The sequence below is a fragment of the Capra hircus genome, chromosome 21 (assembly GCF_001704415.2).
Source record: "Capra hircus breed San Clemente chromosome 21, ASM170441v1, whole genome shotgun sequence".
In the NCBI taxonomy this organism is placed as follows: Eukaryota; Metazoa; Chordata; class Mammalia; order Artiodactyla; family Bovidae; genus Capra; species Capra hircus.
Window position 1 is genome coordinate 33,556,903 of NC_030828.1, and position 21,749 is coordinate 33,578,651.

The 21,749-nt window shown below is 43.0% G+C and overlaps 1 protein-coding gene across 2 annotated transcripts in view; it reads right to left on the reverse strand.

Annotated features, from left to right (window-relative positions):
- The window catches only part of ARID3B (AT-rich interaction domain 3B), a 47,754-nt gene extending 27,068 nt beyond the window's left edge, over positions 1 to 20,686 (reverse strand). For both annotated transcript variants that reach the window (XM_018066519.1, XM_018066518.1), the window contains exons 1-2: positions 20,578 to 20,686; positions 17,022 to 17,647 (exon numbers count right to left, since the gene is read on the reverse strand). In XM_018066519.1, the coding sequence (XP_017922008.1) occupies positions 17,022 to 17,570 (549 nt within the window). In that variant the 5' untranslated portion in view covers positions 17,571 to 17,647; positions 20,578 to 20,686. The remainder of the gene's footprint in view (positions 1 to 17,021; positions 17,648 to 20,577) is intronic.

The window sequence follows — 21,749 nt, forward strand, 5'->3', positions numbered from 1 at the left end:
CAGATCTCAAGAAGAAAAGAAAAAACACCTCTGCTCTCCCACCAGTTTTAACTGATCCCAAGAGGTAATGAGACAGGCACAAAGGGGTAATGGGCAGGATTATAGGAGAATCCTGAAAGGAGAGGGGAGCCCCAGGAAGTAAAACAGATACTGTTAGAAGCAACACTGTTGGACTACAAAACCCTACTGATAAGATCAGGATTACTGCTCTTAGCTCAATGGCTCAGGCCTTGGAAGCACTAGAGTTATAATTATCAGATGCACACCTTCCGCTGTCAGGTAACTTTAGCAGGAACCAGAAAGTGCTTCCCCACGTTCTTACTGGCAACAAAGTCAATTCAAACCCGGTGGCTTGGAAAAAGAGCCAAGGGACCCTTTTCTGATTAAGCAGCAGAAAGGGGGAAGGGTGGAGCAAGGGAGAGAGGGTGGCAGTCCTGCCTTTCCATCTAGGCATATAATCACACTTTCATGCCATAATCAAGACGACTGCCCAGAAATGGAGTGTTCCTACGAAAAGGAGGAAGAAAAACTCCAATGCACTGTTGGGGATGAGGACACCTCTATGCTGAAGAGTGAAGTGGCCCAGACAAGGCTAAGTCTGAGCACCCCACAGGAAAGTTCCAGCTCCTTTTCTCTGCAGTATTTGAGTCGGCAGCACAGCTTATTCAACCTGTTAGCTACCAACCACCTGACCGTCCATAATGGTTGCTGACATTCCTTCACACAGCAGAGCTCAGGAAGACAGAGCGGGAGAGCCGAGTGGGAGAACACCTCCCCTGAGACCTGAAGAGATCAAGAAACCTGCCTGAAGTCAGTGCTTCAGAAATTTTTTTTTTCAAACTACATATTTTAAATGTATAGAAAGAACAATTTTTAAAAAAAATGCTATGATGAATTACTTCATAAGGTAAAAAATAAAAACAAAAACCTTCCCTTCAAGTTTGGGATTTCTACAGAGCAAGTTTCCTCAGGCAGAATAGTTGCGTTACGTTTACAAATCAACCCCATTGACAACCTGAGAGCTTCTCCTAGGGCTCTGCCCACCCCACTCCCACCCCCGCTCCACAGGCGGATGGCACTGAGGTACACACACTGCCACTCTGATGCCAGCTGCCCCTGCGCTGCCTGCCACCTCTCCCAGGCTGAGTCTCTCTCATACGGAGATGGTAACTTACTCCTCTGAGGCGCCTGCGCCCCTGGCACAGGGCCTGGCAGACAGAAGGGGCTCAAATGGACGCCAGTACCTGAAAAAGAAGCCAAGGGACCGTCGTTCGGAGAGTCGCTTCGGGCCAAGCGAGGGATTTGGCGGGGGGTGGACTGGGGGAATCATGCTGAGAAGCAGGTGAACTCCCAATTTTAAAGGACGACTCCATAAAAGGGAACTAAAAGGCAATATAAGCCATTTCTGAGAGAAAACAATTTAAAGTTCAGGAAGATAACAGAAGAGGCTGTAGTTCGCCCCCCATCCCGGGCCAGCAAAAAAGAAGTTTGTTCACACATTCAATTAGAAAAGCTTTAAACAATGATAACATTCAGTGATAAGAAGGGACTGGGGCAATGGGATCTCCTAGATTCCCATAGGAAAATATTAAAACACCAGCACCTTTTCTCAAAGTCACTTGCCTTAAAATGCCTATGTCAGTAAAAACAACAGCAGCAATAACTAATAATAACTGCTAACCCAGGCCCTATTCCAGTATTTTATGTGCATTAAACATTTAAACCTCAGCACAATGCTCTGAGGTAGGTAGTATTACTACCCTTATTTTTCACATGAGAAAACCAAGGCACAAGGAAGACCCGAGGAAATGACTTGAAGAAGGCTGCCAAGTGATCCAAGAGTGTGGGGTCGAGAAGCTAATGTAGGCCATGCACCTGCAAGCGCCTGGAGACTGCCTTGCCTTCTTAGTCTCCTGACTGTGCAGTTCTACGAATCCACCTGAAAGCAGCAACTAGAAACACAGTACATCCTTATTTATAATAAGAAAAAATCACAGAAGCCTAACAGTGCGACAGTTAGGGAACAGGGAACCTGCGAAAATGCTCTCCATGTGACAGAACATTGTGTAGCCATTTAACACAGCTTCTTAAAAGAGTTCAATCCCTACTTCACATCCTTCCCACTAATTCTAGATGGAGTTAAGATACACATATAAAAATACAACCATGAAATAACAACATATATATATATATTTTATAATCTTGGGAGATGGGAGGGCCTTTTTAAGAATAACAGAAATCATAAAGGGAAAAGTCAACTAGGTTTAGCAACATCAAAAATTTAAACTACTAGGCGAAAGAACTATAATTAAGCTGAATAGGCAACAACTGAGAAAAACACTTGAAACACAAAGACAAGTATCTATATGCAAAAGAGCTACTACAGATCAGTAAGAAAAGATAACAGAATAGAAAAAAACTAGTAAAGGCCACAGAATACAACATACCACAACTCATGGAATGCAGCAAAAGCAGTACTCAGAAGTTTATAGTTGTAACAAACATCTACATTAAAAAGTAAGAAAGATGTCAAATAAACAACCTAACTATACTTCAAGGAGCCAGAAAAGGAAGAACAGACTAAGCCCAAAGTTAGCAGAAGGAAGGAAATAATAAAGATTAGGGCAGAAATAAACAAAACAGAGAACAGAAAAACATCAATGAAACTAACAGGTTTTTTTTAAGATAAACAAAATTGACAAAGCTTTTCAGTTAAATTAAGAAAAAAAGAGAAGACATTCAGAAATGAAACAGCAGACATCACGACAATGCCACAGAAATAAAGGGTTGTAAGAGCCTGTCATGAATGATTATATGCAAGCAAGCTGGATAACCTAGAAGAAAGGGATACCTTCCCAGAAACTTACAACCTACCAAGACTGAATCATGAAGAAACAGAAAACCTGAAAAGACCTACAATTAGTAAGGAGACTGCATCGTAATCAAAAACTCACAACAAAGAAAAGCCCTGGAAGGGACAGCCTCATAAGTAAATTCTACCAAACATTTAGAGAATTAAAACATCAATCCTTCCCAAACTCTTCCCAAAAATTGAAGAGGAGGGAATACTTCTAAACTCATTTTATGAGGCCAGTACTACCCTGATACCAAAGCCAGAAAAAGCCACTACAAGAAAACTATCTGACGAATATGGATGTAAAATCCTTAATAAACTACTAGCAAACCACATTTGAGAGCACATTAAAAGGATCATACAGCATGACCAAGTAGGATTGATCCCTGGAATGCAAGGATGATTCAACATTCAAAAATCAATTAATGTGCCACACCACATTAACTGAACAAAGGATAAAAATCGCAAGATTATCTCAAGAGATGCAGAAAAAGAAACTGACAAAACTTAACACCATTCCATGATAAAAATACTCAACAAACTAGGAAAAGAATGAATGGTTTCAACATTTTAAAGGCCATATATGAAGAGTCTCTAGCTAACATCCTACTCAATGATGAAAAACTAAAAGCTCTTCCTCTAAGACCGGGACCAAGGCAATGATGCATACTCTTACCACTTCTATCCAACATAGTACTGGAAGCCCGAACTAGAACAACTAGGCAAGGGAAAGAAGTGAACAGGCATCCAAACTGGAAAGGAAAAAAGTAACATTTCCTCTGCTGGCCGATGACACCCACTTACATGAATCAATAGAAACCTTAAAGATTCCACACATACAACACACTCACAAACTGTTAGGTCTAATAAATGAATTCTATAGGATACCCAATCAACATACAAAAATCAGTTTTGTTTCTGTAAATTAACACCAAACAACCTGAAAAAGAAATTAAGAAAAGCAATCTCATTTACTTTGCAAATGATCAAACAGAACAAAATACCTAAAATGAATCTTACTAAAGAGATTAAAGATTTGTACACTGAAAACTACAAAACATTACTGAATGAAAACAAAGGAGATACAGATAAATGGAAATACATCCTGTGTTCATGAATTGGAAGAACTCAATATTGTAGAATGTCCATGCTACCCAAAAGTGATCTACAGATTTAATACAACCCTGACCAAAATCCCAAGGGCATATATTAACAGAAAAAGAAAAAACAATCCTAAAATTCTTTGGGACCACAAAGGACCCCAATAGCTAAAACAATCCTGAGAAAGATGAACAAAGCTGAGGCCTCAGACATCCTGATTACACAACATATTACAAAGCTACAATAATAAGATAGTACGGTACTAGCATAAAGACAGACGTACAGACCAAGAGAACAGAATATAGAGCCCAGAAATAAACCCATGCACAACGATCAACTGATTTTTGACAGGATGCCAAGAATACACAATGGAGAAAGGACAGTCCCTTCAACAAATGGTGTTGGGAAAACTGGATATCCACATTCAAGAAATGGATTCTTATTTTACATCATGCACAAAAAAATCATTTCAACCAAAATGTAAATAAGCATAAAGTGAAATAAACCACTCTGAGAAGGACAAATACTGTGTGATTCCATTTTATGAAGTATCTAAAGTAAACTCAGTGAAGAAGAAAGTAGAATGGTGGGGACTTCCTTGGTGGTCCACCGGTTAAGACTCTGGGCTCCCAATGCAGGGAGCCCAGCTTTGATTCCGGGTCAGGAAACTACATACCACAACTAAAAGTTCACAGGCCGCAACTAAAGATCCCTCAGGCTGCAACTATGACATGGCGCAGCCAAGTAAATGAGTAAATTTCAAGAAAAGAAAGGAAAAAGTAGAATGGTGGTTACCAGGGCCTGGGGCGGGGGTGGGAGGTTAAGAAATGGGAAGCTTAATGGGTATAACTTTGTCAAGCAAAATAGAAAAGTTCTAAAGATCTGCTGTACAACACTGTGCTTAGAGCCAATAATAAGAACTATATACTTAAAAATGTGTTAGAGTAAATCCTGTGTTTTTCAATTTAAAAAAAAAAAGAAAAATGAGCAAAGGAAGGGTAAGTCACAGGACAAAAACAAAAGGCAAATAAACATATGAAAAGACAGTCATATACATATACCTGCAGAGTGAGCAGATTCTAACTTCTAGAATATTTAAATCTAGCCTACCACAGCAATATAGACAGAAGGGCAAAGGGTCAAACAGCATCTACAAACACAGTCTGCATTTATACCTAACACATATACTCACACATTCTGTGGTCACACACTAAATAGGTAAATACACAGGAACAGTCACAGAGGCTGATTCATTCCTAACTGCGGCCTCCTTTGGGATGGGAGGATCGGCTGGGAGAGAGCAAAGGAGGCAACCAGACACTATATTTTTAAAAACTATACATTTTTACTCCGCATTTTTACTGTATTTTTCTATATTGTTTCAATTTTTCATGAGCATCTATTCAACATTACTTCAATAATTCTGATATGATTATAAAAACACTAATAAATAGATCTTCATAAACATGTGTGAAAAGATAGTCATAATACCGAGTAAAAAACTAAGTTGTAAAACTTCTGTATCTATTAAAAACAAGTAAAGGTTATTTGTGAAGAGAAAATACTCTGCAAAGGTATAGACCAAACAATGACCTGTGGAAGGTTAGGCTGACTTTTGCTTTATGTGTTTCTGTATCTTAAAAATTGAGTCAATATAACTTGTGATATCTTTTATAAAAATAAAACTATTTTAAAACAACCCTTCAAAATAAATTTTAATTATAAAAATTGCTCATGGGCTATCAGGTAATAAAAGCTGAACACAAAAATAAAACAACAACAACAAAGTGCGTATAATAGGCATTTTTTAAAAAGCACCCAATACAAAAAAAGTTAACATTTATACTGAAGTTATGTGGTTGACTATATTTTCTTCTTTACAAATTTTTAAAAATTTACTTATTTCATTGGAGGGTTAATTACTCTACAATATTGTGATGGCCTCTGCCATACAAATTTTTTAAAAAATATTTATTTATTCGGCTGTGCTGGGTCTTAGCTGCGGCATGTGGGATCTAGTTTCCCAATCTGGGATTGAACCAGAACTCCCTGCATTGGGAGTGTGGAGTCTTAGCCACTGGACTACCAGGGGAAGTCCCTTCCTCACAAATTTCCATATTTTCTAAAATGTGTCTGAATTACTTGGAAAATCAGAAAAAATGTTACTTTTAGCTAATGAAACAACTGAGAAAAGATTATGTTTGCCCTGCTCTCTCTGGAATATTAAGAGAAGAGGTATGGAGGCAGAAGTTGGACCACCTGTGCTCACAGCCCAGCCTCCCAACTCTGAGACCACAAGTAGCCCATTTCACCCTTCTTTCCTCACCTGTAAAATAAAACAAACATGTAAAGGGGGGGCGACTATCAGGGCCTACTTCACACAACTCACTGCAATAAGGCAAACACCCAGCACAGGAGAGGTTAAAATGCTGAAGCGATTAAAAACCAATGAAAAACCAAAGTAGCAAGCAAGATCTTGAGCGAGGATAATCTGATGTAGAGCAACTCTACCTCCTTCTTGTCTCCAAAGAAAACCCCACTAGAAATGTTTGATAAAATTCAACACTCCACACCCCTTACACATACAGCTAAGCTTGAAACCAAGAAGGAAAGCGGAGTCTACTGTGTCATAAACAAAAAGGGAGGAATCAGAGAAACTAGTGAGCAGGCGCCAAAGCTGAAGGACTCAAGGGAGAAAGCACCCAGATACAGTTCTTAAAAGCAGAGCGCTGAGGACTGGGGATTTAATCACCCCTAAGGAAGAAGAGTCCAGGCTACAGGCCCCCTGCATGCCAAAAACCAGAGCTGAGATAAATTCCTAAAGCTAGAGGCCAGGAAGGACTATATTTCCACACCACTGCCCCACCCACGTCATGAACTGGAGCCTAAAAAACTGCTCACCAACCTGGAGAAGCAGCAAGGAACCTTGCCATCTGCGAGGGGCCTCATGGAAAAAGAGGGTTCATAAGAAAATGGAATTCGGGCTGTCGCCAGGTACAGAGGGAGTGTAAGTCGCTCAGTCGTGTCTGACTCTTTGTGACCCCACAGACTATACAGATGTGGAGGTACAGATGTAGATTCCAAATACGCACACCTCAAACCAATGGCAACCAGCTAAATTTGTAGGGCCCCAGCAGAGGAGAAAACAAAACTCCCCTTCAGAATGCTTCCATAATCCAAAACATATGGGAATCCCACGGAAACGAATCCCAACTCAAAACAGGCTTACGTTGAAAAACAAAAACAAACCGCTGCAAGAGGAAATAAACCATCAGAGGGGAGAGTGACATGACATAAGGAGAACTTGCACTCCGAAAATTAGAGATAATAATAATCTAAAAGCCTCTTTAAAACAAGCATGCTGAAAGAGTGACAGAATGCTGCTAACTGCTGAAAGCTGGGCAAAGGACACAGGCGGTTCATTACCATTTCCTTCTTTTGTATATACGAAATTCTCATAATAAAAAGTTTTTAACAAGCCCATAATAAAAAGTTTTTTAAAAGTTAAAGAAGTTCAAAGAGCTAAAGGAAGAAATTGAAACCATATGGTAATAAGAGGCAGGTTTTTTAAACCAAAAAAGAGAATAGAAATTAAAACGCAATATTAAGATAACTGCTTTTTTGGTTAAGCAGTATAGACAGAGCTGAAGAGAGAATCAGACACTGGAAAACAGAATGTGAAAATATTCCAGAATGCAGGCTGAAGACATAAAGAGATTAGGTTATACAAGAAAAGCTACTAGGAAGGCTAAAGAGAAGGTTCAAATACTTCTCATAGAATAGTGGTCAAGGAAAAATAGGAGCCAAGGTGGGAAGGAAACATCAAGTTGAAGGAGCAGATTAAGGCCCAGGTGGGGTAAATAAAAATATGTTCAAACCCAGAACACCAGTATAATACAAGGGCAACAGCAGAGTCAGAAAAAAAGTTAAAGCTAAAAAAGAGGGAAAAAAGATTCACAAAGGTGACAAACTGACAATAGACTTCTCAATAGCAAAAATAGTTATTAGGAGATAAATGGGACCATATCCTCAAAGTGTTAAGGCAAATAACGGTCACTCTAGAATCTAAAGCTATGAACAATGGTACAAGAATAGAGGCAAGATAAAGGAAGATATATATCTAAAAGAAATTTTTTCAGTACCAAGACTGAGTTTACTGTATATAGTTACTAAACAAGGAAAGGACGAACGTGAAAGCCGCTCAGTGGTTTCCGACTCTTTGCCACCCCATGGACTATACAGCCCATGGAATTCTCCAGGACGGAACACTGGAGTGGGCAGCCTTTCCCCTCTCCAGGGGATCTTCTCAATCCAGGCGATCGAACCCATGTCTCCTGCATTGCAGGCGGATTCCTTACCAGCTAAGCCATAAGGGAAGAAGACAGCCAAAGGGGAAGAATGCCATGCAAGAAGTAATGGTGAGGTTAAGAGAAAAAATGCGTCATTTCTAAGCCAGTAAGAGAGTTGATTAAAGAAAATTCAATCAATCAAATGAACAAAAGACAGAAGAGGAAAAAATCAGAAGCAAAGTAAAAGCGTAGTTAAACTGGAAATTCAAAGTTAGAAGGCAGAAATCGGTGAATAGGCATCACCAGTCCTAATACCTAACTACATGGCTTCCCTGAGAGCTCAGGTGGTAAAGAATCCGCCCGCAATGCAGGATGACTGGGTTTGATCCCTGGCTTGGGAAGATCCCCTAGAGAAGGGAAAGGCTACCCACACCAGGATTCTGGCCTGGGTCGCAAAACGTGGGACATAAGCAACTTTCACTTTCACTAACTACATGGATTAAATTAACCTAATAAAAAAGACAGAGATTTTTAAATTTTTTACATATGGTCTCAAGATACTAACCAAAAGAAAGCCAGTCTCATACTGGATTATTTTAATTCACCTCTTTCTGAAAGTGATCACACAAACACAACTTAGTAAAGATAAGAAAGACATGAATAACAATTAAAAAGCTTGACCCAACAGACAGATATACAACCCCATGTCTATCAAATAGACAGTATACATTCTTTCCAAGCACACATGAATAATTTATAAAAACTGATCATATATAAGGTCAACACAAAGGACATCATAATGAATTCCAGAAAATTGACACTACACCAGTTCTCTAACACCAATGGATAGAGCTTAATTATAAGCTATAAAATTATATTTTTGAAAAGATAAAACTCACATATTCATAAACTAAAAAATACTTTTGAAAAACCCACAGGTTAAAGAAGCAATCACAACCAAGATTTTGTACTAACCAATGGAAGCACATCCAAACTGGCGGGATACAGCAAAAGCGCAACCTTGAGAGAAAGCAGCAGCTTCAAAGGCATTTTTTTTAAGTAACAAGAATTTCAGAAGATTTGTTAAACACATAATGAAATAGGGTTGAAAAGCAGGACAGGCACACAGGATACAAGTAAAATTTAGGAAATCCAAATAAGATCAGTGGATCCCATCAATGTCAAGATTCAGGTTGTCATCATATATTACAGTTTTATGAAATGTTACCATTGGGGAAACTGGACAAAGTGTATAGGATCTCTCTAAATTATTTCTTAGAACTGCATGTGAATATACAATCATCTCAATGAAAACGTCAATTAAAAAAAACCCCCAACACTGATACTAACACATGCTGATGAGGATGTGAAGCAACAGGAATTCATTCACTACTGGTAGGAATGCAAAAGGGTACAGCCACTCTTGGAAGACAGTTTGGCAGTTTCTTACAAAATTAAACACGTTCTTTTAACACAATCCAACAACCGTGCTCCTTGTTGTTCAAAACTTCTATCAACAAAAACCTATACACAGATGTTTATGGTAGATTTATTCATACATGACAAAACTTAGAAGCAACCAAGATGTCCTTCAGTAGATGAATGCATCAACTGCAGCCATTCAGAAAATGGAATATTATTTGTGCTAAAAAGAAAGGAGCTATCAAGCCATGAAAAGGCATGGAGGAAACTTAAATGCATACTATTAATACTAAGTGAAAGAAGTCAATCTGAAAAGGCTGGTATGAATGGGTGGAGCAGAGGATTTGGGGGGCAGCAAAACTAGTCTATGTTGCTATAATGGTGGGTTCATGTCACGTGTTTGTCAAAACCCACAGAACGTGTAACAAGAGTGAACCCTAGTGTAAAACGATGGACTCTGGGTGATAATGATGTGTCACTGTTGGTTCATCAACTGTAACAAATGCAGCACTCTGGTGCATGCAGGCATGTGTGGGGCAGGGAGCGTATGAAAAAAATCACTGTACTTTCTGCTCGATTTTGCTGTGAGCCTAAAACTGCTCTAAAAAACAGTATTTTTTTTTAAAGAAATGAAATGGTACTATTCACATAAAAAAATAAAACAGAGCAAATTAAAAGAAAGTAGAAGAAACAAATATTTATGCAGGGCATAATAATATCTCCTATTATTCTGCTGGTGCTGGGACACAAGACATAAGCAGAACACATCCCCATCCTCTTGGCGCTCACCACTGAGTACAGGAATCAGCTATCAAACAAATAAACCACACAAATATAAAAGCACAATGTTCAATTACCGCCAATACAGGCAAACCTCATTTTATTGTGCTCTGCTTTACTGTGCTTTGCTGATACTGCATTTTTTTTTTTTTTAACAAATTGAAGGTCTGTGACAACCCCGCATTGAACACATCTATCGGTGCCATTTCCCAACAGCCTTTGCTCACTTCATGTCTTCTGGGTCACATTTTGGTAGTTCTCAAAATATTAAAAATTTTTTCATCACTGTTATATTTGTTATGGTGATCTATGATCAGTGATCTTTGATATTACTATTGCAAAAAGGTTACAGTTTGCTGAAGGCTCAGATTATGGCATTTTTTTAATAAAGCATTTTAAAATCAAGGTATGTACACTGTTTCTTCTAGACATAATGCTACCGCACACTTAGCAGACTACAGTAAAATGTAAACACAACTTTTACAAGCACCGGGAAACCAAAACATTCATGTGACTTTATTGCATAGTGATATTCACAACCAAATCTGCCATATCTCCAAGGCAGAACATGACCCACACTAATAGTGCCTCCGAGAAAGTGATGTTTAAGGTGAAAACAGAAGGCTGGGGAGGAGTATTTTAGGCAGAAAAACCAGCATATGCAAAGGCCAGGGTGGCTGGAGTACAGTGATAGGTCAGGATATCGGCGAAAATAAGGCTGGAGAGGCAGGTAGGGTCAGATTATGCAGGTTCTAGCTTTTACAATTACAGCAACTGCCAAAAAACTTGAAGGGCATTAAAGGAGTGACATAATCTGATTTGGTTTTTAGAAGATCACTCTAGCTGCTGTGTGGAGAATTAGACTGGGGGAGGAAGACACAGAAACTTGTTGATAGCTACAGCAGTAAATCGCTGGGATTAAGCAGGTGATGGTGGAGGAAAGAAGTGGCAGGATTCTAGATATTTAGATGAGAGAATTCACAAAACCTGGTGATGGACATCACCAGATGGAGTGACAGAGTAGGAGGTATATAAAGACAGTCAGCGCTAAGTTTCTGAATGACCAAGTGGGTAGAAATGCCCTTTACCGTGAAGCAAAATAAAGGAGGAAATAATCGTGGGGGAGTAGGTTAGAAAGTAAGAGTTATATACATTAAACTTGAGGTGCCAGGAAAACATCTAATAAAACACCCACTGAACTCAGAATGGAAACATGGGCTCAAACAATATACATTGGAATCAATGGCTTGCAGGTAGTATTTAAAGTCATGAAAGTGAAAGAAATTGCCCAGGGGAAGCATAAAGAGAGGAGGGTTTAAAACTAAGCCCTGAGGAACTTGGAGTTCTAGAGGTTTAGACAGAAGAGAAAGAGATCACAGGAAATAAACCAACGGATGGGGCTACAGAAAGCAAAAAAGAAAATGTTTCAAGGAGAGGAGCCCACTGAATTCTCCTGAATACTGCAGAGAAATCACAGGAGGTGACGGCAGGCAGGGCTTAGTAACATGGTAATCCCTGGGAGGCCTTACCCAGAGGAGCTTCAGGGATATATACACAAGAGACACAGTCCAGACCGAAGTGTGTTGAGGAGTGAGCAGAAGGTGACAAACAAGGTGAAGTGTGCAAGCCATTCCTCTGGAAGCTTCGTTATGGCAAGTGGGAGGACAGTCTGGACTACACAACGCGCTGGAAGGAGATGTGCAATCAAGAGAAAGCTTTTAAAAAGTGACTTCTCTGGAATTCCCTGGCAGGCCGGTGGTCAGGATTCTGTGCTTTTGCTCCTGAGGCCTGTGTGTGATCCCCGGTTGGGGAACTAAGATTCTACAAGCCACCCCGTGCAGCCAGAAGATAAGTAAACAAAAATTAAAAAAATAAACAGTGACTTCTCGTTCCCTGGTAGCAACTGAATTGGGCAGATTTACTGATTAAAGGAGACTTAAAGAGTCAGGGAAATGGGCTCACTGATGGAACAAGTCCTGAAAATTAGGAAGGGATGGGAGTTGAGAGACATGAAGGGATGAGTCATTAAGTCCCTAACCAAGTATTTATAAGAATTCAACATAAAGCTTACTTCTACCTAAAGGAGAAATATCCCTATTCTAACATGGAAAGAAGCAGCTTCAAAAATGCAATGGCTTTAGCTCACATAATCCTGCAATGCTTCAGAGAACCCCAGAATACTAGAGTTTGGTCACAGTTTTAGAGCACTAAGGTTTATGCAACATCGTACTCCTAAAGGTAGTAAAAACTGAAAAGTTACAGCTTCAAAAAGCATTTAGGCGCTAGTGACAATTCAACCTAAACTTTGCATCATGGCATACATTTTAGGAAGATTTTTCACACTCATATTCTCTTCTTCCACCTTTGTAATATCTTTAAAATTGTTCCCCGAGGATAGCAAGAGAGGATTATCATCCTCTGGGAAAGATGGAAGCATGGGTTCAGAATGGGAGGAGAGGACATCCATCTCAAGCGCTATAGCAAACAGTGGAGACAGGATCTACACCCACATCTTTAGGTTCCAAAACTAATGCCGATTTAATAATCACATCTCTTAATACATAACAAGGTTGCTGAGTATTTATGCCTTGACCTTTTGGGGTTCACATCTAGCAGGGCAACCAAGTTCTCTCACAAGTCGACACTGACATCTTAGATGCCAGGAAACATTGGGCTGGAAGAACGCACTGACAGAGCATCAATCTGTAGGCCCCAATCCTTTTCCAAGTAATGGACAGTGTTCACCCACATGCTGATGGGAGAAGACACAAACTCAACACGGATATTGAAATCAGAAGTGAAGAAAACTCCAGGTTGCCAAACACTTCAGTTACCAAGATCAAGACACAAAGGAAGCATCTAGGGCAGTGTCTGATGAAAGCAGAGCGTCTCTGTTCGCTTTCTAATTACACAATCTAGAGCAGGGTTTCTCAACCTTGGCACTACTGACATTTGGGGCCAGGTAATTCTTTGCTGTGGGGAATTATCCTAGGCATTGCAGGATGTGTGGCAGTATCCCTGGCCGCTACACACTCTGTCCCAGCAGTACAACTCCACCTGCCCCGGTCATGACAACTAAACAGATCTCCCAGCATTGCCTGGGAGCATCCCCTGGGAGCAGGAAGGGATGAGGAGATAGTCTCCATTTGAGTAACACTGATCTAAATGGATTCCACCATGAATACAGAATGAATTATTTTCTAAGAGTTTCTTCAAGGAGAAAACATCAAATAATTTTGGCTTTACAGGCTATAAAATGATTTCAGAAACAAAAGATGAGCTGTGGAGCCCTTAAACTTTTCAAATTTTGCTTTATAGTTGGCAGATGCCTGCTGTAGTCCCCCACAGCACCCTTAAATCTTCTAAAATACTTCTGAGTGTTCTGTTGATTTACCAAGCTATGTTAGCTATGCTGCAGACAAAATCAACTTTATCTTGGTGTATGAATAGCTGAAACAAAACTGTTTTAAAATATCTGCAGCAGAGCTCAGATTGGGCAGTTGGGCTTTAACTGACTCAGGACAGAGTAAAATTGTTACAACCCAAGACTCAATTCCCCTTGAGGTTTCCACACTGCCTCTGCTAAACCTAGCTGGAGGGCTCTTCAAGGGAGAAGCAGAGGCCTTAGCCCCCGGAGTACAGGCCTGACCCAAGAAGCTTCTGTAAAAGTCTGTTGTGTGAGAGAACAGAATGGACACCATCACACATTAATAAGATCTTTTTCTGCTCTCTAGAAGTTAAATGTGTAAGAAACAAGACTTGGAATAATAATACGTTTTTAAAAAGCTAGTCTTAGTTTGTAATAGTTTTTACAGGTTCTCCCTAGGAATATCATCTTTTTAGTCCCCTTTCCAAAGCACAACTAAAAAGCTTTTAAAATCCCCAAGCACATTAACTACCACTTTCAGAAGCAGGATTAGACAAAGGGAGGGCATAGACCAAATCGGTGTTGAAAACTTAAATTCAAAAGGAGAAAGGAACGTGCACGTCTGAAGTGTAAAGTCATTCTTACCCTGTGACCCCCTAACCCAGCTCTTGATCTCCAAATTCAGGGGAAGGGTAAATTTAGGGTGAAAGATTAGGCCTCAGCTACATGGCTCTGATGGTAAAGAATCTGCCCGCAATGCGGGAGACCTGGGTTCGACCCCTGGGTTGGGAAGATCCCCTACAGGAGGGCATGGCAACCCACTCCAGCATTCTTGCCTGGAGTATCCCATGGACAGAGGAGCCTGGTGGGCTACAGTCCATGGGGTCACAAAGAGTCAGACACAACTGAGCAACTAAGCACACACACACTGGCATTTAAACACATTCTGCCAAGTGCTCTGTCAGGCAGTCTATAATTAGTGAGCATGCCTCGGAAATTTAAAATGAACTCAGGCTTCAGAAGCCAAGAGCCAGCCTCCTGAGCCCTGAGCCGCACAGGCCCGGGGCTGATGCTGTTGAGAGCCGGCGCTGGGTGCCGGCCACGGCACACACGTGTGCACCCACAGGCCACTTCTGCAGAGTTTCTTTCTTCAACGCTCTCATGGCTTGACCTCAACACCTGCTGCACTTCCTGAAGACAGACAGGCACTGGAGCTCCACTTGTTCCTCGCACGAGGCTGCACTTTCTAGGAACGACCGCACACACGCAGAGGCTGGCCAGCTGCCAAGGCAGGGGCAGCCCAGCCGCCTCGGGCCTGAACTTTCCCAGTGCTGTCAGGGCGGGCTCCTGCTAGGAGCTGACTCAGCGGCCGGCGTGGAACTCTGCCAACCACACAGCAGTTCGGGGGCTGCCGGCAAGTCACAGATGTTTTGCTAAACCAAAGCAATCAGCCGGGAGGCGGGTCTGGGCTGGCAGCCAGGCTGCTGCTGTCGGGGAAGCTAGGACTCTCTGGTCCTAGTCCGAGCTCTGCCACCACCTTCCTGGTGATCAGAGGGGAAACCTCTGCGCCTCTCGGTGTCTCCCCTGCTTCCGAGCATGTCTGTGGAGCTGCAGCGGAGGATGGCACTGTGTGAATGAAAAAGCACCTGGGGCACTGCTACCACCGTGAGCTAGTTCTGTTAATCTTCACAACATCCTTGGAGGTACGCTTCGGTATTTCTATTTCACAGAGGGCTCAAAGGAATTAAGAGCCCTACTGAAAGATCACAAGGGTAACAGATGGAAGAGAGGGTATTTGAACCCACTTTGCTGGCTCTGGAATCTACTGCAAACACTGCTACTGTAAAGCTCAGATCAACTGCATAGGTAGGACTCCTGGATACAAAGACGCTGATTTTTCAGCCTACAAAGGACCGTTCTCATATGGCTTCTTGGTGCTCTATGTAAATCCATAGCTCTTCACAACTGATTTCTAAACAGCATCATTGGACCACAAGAAGTATATATGCTGCGCATTTCCCTGGCGGTTCAGGGGCCAAGACTCTGAGCTCCCAACGCAGAGGGCCCAGGTTCCATCCCTCGTCAGGGAATTAGATCCTGCATACGGCAACTAAGAGTTCACATGCTACAACTAAAGACCCCACATGCCTCAACTAAGAGCCGCAAAGCCAAATTAATAAGTAAGTAAGTATTTTTCAGGGAAAAAAAAGAAGTATATGTGCTTACAGGGAGTACCCAAATATTATCAGCTTTATTATGAACTCCCTGCCTTCACACCAAGTCACTTGGCCTGGAAGACCTGATCATCACTCCCATTCTTTGGGTGAAGAAAAGGAGCATGGCAAGTCAGAAAGACAAGCAGCAGCAGAAGGTGAAGAAAGCACAGAGTCCTTAGGCTCCACCTCCTGAATTAATTCATTAGGACCCTGGAGTCTGTATTTTTTAAAACTATTCTGGAGCTCTCCCTAGATGACTCTCAAGCTCTGCCTTGTGTAGGAATCACTGAAGCTTGCCTTGGCTAAAAGAGAATTGTGAGAGCCTCCCTGGTGGTCCAGTGCTTAGGACTCAGTGCTTTCAGTGCCTGGTCTGAGTTCAATCCCTGGTTGGGGAACTAAGATCCTGCAAGCCGAGCAGCACAGCAAAATAAAAAGAAAATTGTGAGGTCTACCCTTCCATGTTTCAGAGAAGGTTTAAGAAGGGTGAGATGAAATCATGTCTATAAGGCTCTCTGCTGGAAATATACAACAGCTTCCCATCAGCCACATTTAGCAGCAGAACAACAAAATTGCCCTTAAAAAGCTTGATCCTGGGTTAGCCTGGGGCTAAGACACTATCTTAGGCAAGACAGTTCTCTTATCATACTACTACTAGAAAATCTGAAATTGGAGTCATACATCTCATTTTTAGATATCCCTCATAACACTGTTGCAACTTCATTCTTCCTCAACCCTCCTTCCCCCAAAAGACTGTATTGACAATCTTTCCCAATAAACTTGGAACTATCTATTTTAGGAGTAACTTATACATTTCACTGCTCTAATCAAGAAAACAACTATGAGGGAAAAACTCAAGGTCTGCCCCTGTCTAGGCTGCTGGTCACTGAAGGAGGCTGAGAAGACACAGACTGGCACACACCCTGGCAGTCCAGTACCCCTCCCTGGCTAGCCTTTCAGAGGAACAAATAAAACCCCCAAGAGGAAAGACTGACCTGCTTGAGCTGCTCATCCAGGTTCCAGCCCGGCTGCCCTGCCGCAGAGACTGAAGCGGAGGTTTTCGAAGCATCTTTGGTATGGTCTTCTTTAGCTTGCTGTCCATGGGGTGCGAGCCCTGGTGCTGGGAGCAGACCAGGTAAGGGAGCTGCTCTGGGGTCTTGGCGAGCCACCTTCTGCACATGAAAATATTTTGAAGCAGCCTGGGTCTGTTTCTCAGGCACCTCTGCAACTTCATCATCCCCATCCTCACCTTCCAAACCTCCTTCCTCTTCCTCAGGCTCTGAGTTCACCTTGCTCCGTTCAAAAACTCGGGCCCCTGCAGTGGCCGGTGGAACTCTGGCTGAGGGACCCAGGGCAGGGCTGCCAGAAGGCCTCCCAGGTGTGGCAGAAAGGTGAGTCTGCTGTGTGACCAGCTTCTGGGTGTACAAGAACGGGGTTTCTCTCATCTGCTGCCCCTGCTTCTCTCTGGCATCCATCTGCAGAGGAGCCAGGTGGGGTGGCTGTGGCGGCGGCGGCTGCTTCTGCTGAGGGTGCAGTGGCTCCATCACTGCCTTGAGTTTCACCCACAAACTGGCATGGCTCCGAACCTGGGCACAGCCCGACAGGCACACGGGGTCTAAACCTTTATGTGATTAATAGAAACCACACAGGAGAAAGAAAGGGGAAAAAAAAGATGTAAAACAGGTATAAAAAGGTTTTCTGGGCTTCCCTGGTGGCTCAGTGGTAAAGAATCTGCCGGCCAAGGCAGGGGACCTGGGTTCAATCCCTGGTCTGGGAAGATCCCACATGCCCCAGAGAAACTAAGCCTGTGCACCACAACGACTGAGCCTGTGGCTCTAGAACCCAGGAGCCACAGCTACTGAGCCCACGTGCCGCAACTACCGAAGCTCGTGTGCCCTGAAGCCAGTGCTCTGCAACAAGAGAAGCCACCATAAAGAGAGGCCCGCACACCGCAACTAGAGAAAGTGTAGCAGCGATGACCCAGCACAGCCAAAAATACATACACAAATAATTTAGGGAAAAAAAGACATCTTGTTTGCTCCAGTAAAGGGCATGAATTCTGAACATTAAACATGTGCCAGTAAACCTGAGTGGTGGGAGTTTGGGGCGGGGTGGTAGGTGGGTAAGAAAAAGTGTAAGGAAGAGGAACAGGATTTAAGAGGAGAAATATGGGATGAATCTCAGTAGTGCTGGACAACTGGTGGGTTTAAAACAAAGTAAACCTAGATGACATGAAGTCTGCAAACATCTGTGTTCTGATCTCTCTTCCTCAACATTATCAAACACTAATCTGTTTATTACTGAAAAAGCAACTGGGTTTGCACTGTACAGAGGTTGTGAGTAGGAAAACCACAATAAAAAAGGGAAAGAAAGGCCTGCCTACAAGAAAGAGACTATTGCTTATGTTCCCAGGGCCATCAGAGAAAGATATTACCATCAAAGCAAGACAGAGTTACCAGGCAGACACAAAGATTTTTCTCACAGAAGAGCAGAACCTAGCAAACTCCCCTTGGGTTTAAACTTTTAAAATTTCCCAGAATAAATGGCCAGCCTGCTTTTTGAGTGGGCCGAGCCAATGCTAACTGGACATTATAGCCTCAAAAAGAATCCAATTTCAACCACATGAGAGAATGAAACACGAAAGGAGGCAAGAGTTCTCAAATTGCAATCATCAACTCAAAAACAAACGGGGGAGGGGGGATTCCTCTGGAGATTTTTAAGCTTTAATTAATTGGAAACAGGTATCAATATCATCTAAACAAGTCAAAGCTCCTTTTAAAATTTTTTAATTTTTTTTTTAAAGCTTCTTTTTTAAAAACAGTCTAGTAAATCTCTTCACATCCCCTTTCTTTCTGATTCACTTCTATGACATTCTACGACAAATACAAAAAGGAAAGGCTTTCAGGCCAAAAGTATTCTGGGGGCAGGTTTATCAGCATTCTTACCAATCAGTCTCCAAACACACACCCCTTTCACACCCTCTCCTCCTCTAACCAGCCCCCCTCTTCCCTTCCTCCTTTTCAGGCCACCACCCCCAGCAAACCTCATTTGAGTTATGTTTCCTCAGCAAGTCTCCGCAACTGAATGGATTACTATGCATGGGCAAATTTTAGGTGAGCGGCACTTGCAACATGGCGTGCAGTACTATCAGCACATAAGAGCAGCAGCAGCGGTGCACAGGTTGGGACTTGATACCTTTGATAAATGTCCTGTTCCACCGTTGAAGGATTGGGCAGAAAGACTTAACGAAAGAAAGAAACCTAAATGTCTTAGCATCTTCAAAAACTCACGGGGAAGTAATCACACCCCTAGCAAAATCAACTGCTTGGATTTATGTATTTTTTTTTAACAGATCGAAAAGGTACAACTTTTAAAGCTAGGCAAAAAAAAAAAATTTTTTTTAAATTTTCATTTTCTGTTTAATCTTAGAAGCACGTCGTTCGTCTTTTGCATTCTGTGAAAAATTCAAATTCCAATTTGCCTCTTACTGCCTCTACTTCCTCTCTTCGCACTTTAGAAAGTGTGAGTTATGCCTGCAGCAATACTTTCATTCTGCTATAGCCCTTTTTATAGCGTAACAAAGCATGAAAAGATTTACACCCACGTTAAATCCAGTTGCCAAAAGTGTTCATTTAAGATAAAAACAATCTGCATCAAAGAAAAGTAAACAAAAGAATAAGGAAAAGTAAAGAATTCGGTGGTCATTTTCATTCTCCTTATAACATTATAACATCAATCGATCACAAGCGGGATAATTTTTCAAACAAGTTCTGCCAGTCATCGAACAACTGTTTCTCCTCTTGTGGCACCATCTTCTCTGTATGCTGTCCCCAGCGGGGAGGGGTGGGGGGGTATCTCACAGCCTCTTTAGGAAGACTGAGATGACTCAGTTCTACAACTCGATGCGTACACCCTCCCCCAAAGAGCCCATCTTCCCCCCGACCCTAAGCAGCTAGTAGATCCAGACAATACCACCTGCCTACTTTTAGAAAACTTAGGTCTCAAAAATCTAAACCACTCCATCCCTTCACACGGCCCCCTCCCCCATTTCCCCTAAAGTTCCCGGACCTGCAAGACGGGCGCAACGGACTCCTTGCAGCTTTGAAGCCCGCCTCGCCCACCATTCCTTCTACCTTCGTTCAGATCCCTCTGCCAGCCCCCTTTTACTCCATACATCCATCACCCCGCCATTCTTTACATCCCCCCAACCCAACTCTATCCCTTTTACCTCTACCAAGCCCCCCTCCACCCCCAAGCCAATCCGCTGGCTCTTCTTAGATCGTCCCAACGCCACCTTATCTTTGCTCTCTCCGTTTCCAGGGGCCCCTCACTCTTCCCATCCCTTTATCTCAAATCACCCTAATGGGCGAGGGCGCTTCTGGGCTCCTCCCAGCGCTCTCACTTTTCCTCCGCGGCCCCCAGTGCTCCGCCGGCCCGCGCCTTCACGTCTGCCGCTACACACCTGCCTTCCCTTCTACTCCTCCGTTCCCTCCACCTGCCACAGCACCCGCTCCTGCCCAGGCTGAGAGAGACGGACCCCGCGCGGCTTACCTGTGCGGGGCGCTCCGGGTCCGCCAGCGGCGCAGGAGGCGGTCACTCAGGCCCCGGCGCGGCAGCTGCGTTTCAGAGTTCTCCGCAGCCGGGGGCCACAGCCGGGGCGGGGCCCGCACCGGAAGCGGCGCCGCGGGGCCGAGTTGCCGGCCCGGGGCGGGAAGGGGGCGGGGCCACAACGAGTGGGCGTGGCCTGATGCCGGAAGTGGCCAAAAGGGGAACGAGGGGCGGGGTTTAGCGGAAGTGACTTCCAGGGAAAGCTCCGCCCAACCTAGTCGTGGGCGGAAGCTACTGGGAGCTGGCGGAAGCTTCCGCCAATGGGAAAGCGCAAAAACGGAGGAGTTCCGGTAAGAGTACTTCCGCGGGGAGTTGAAAAAAGCTGGTCCGCTTGCTCCCTTTTCTGCGAGTATTCTCTGTGAGGGCTGGTGTAACGCGGGCCAGCGGTAGGTAGAGAGGAAGGTAAATAAAGGACAAGAAGTGTCAGGGTTTTCTGCTGCTGCGGTCCTCTCCCCAGCCTCCTGCCTACAAACCGGTTTTCCTCTGAGATTCCCGCTTCCAGATTAGCTTTTCTGTGTCCTCTGAGGATTCAGCATCCCCTGGAACTCTCTAACATGGGTTAGTATTCTCACTTCCCAGGTTCCAGAAGTGGGGCCAATGTGCCAAATACTGTCACCTCCTGTAAAAACCCTTGCTTCTGTGACGCTTACTCGTAAGACTTTGGCACCCATTTAACCACCTCTGTGAACACGATCTGTTAATATCTGCATCCAGCACCTTGTAACCATCTACCATCTTGATAAATTCAGAATCACTGACAATTCATTTAACTTGCAGGCTTCATCCCTTATCTCAGCCTCCCAATCCCAGCCCCAAACCTGGATCTTGTCACGAGAAACTCCGTCCTGTTAGGAATCAGTAATTCGAACATCCCTCTATCCAACCACAGCCTGATAAACTTGAGCTTGACTGCTCAAGAATGTCACCATAACTGTCTTTTTCGCTTTATCAGAACCTCTAATCTGATGAAAGCTTCGACTTAATTCCCACTTTTCAGTTCCCTCCTTATCCATCTTAAATTCAATGTTATACCATTACAGTCCCCTTCTTACTCTTAAACCTGCCCCAACACTCCTCTTTTCCCCAAATAAGTCCTCCACCGTTGATGGGTTAAC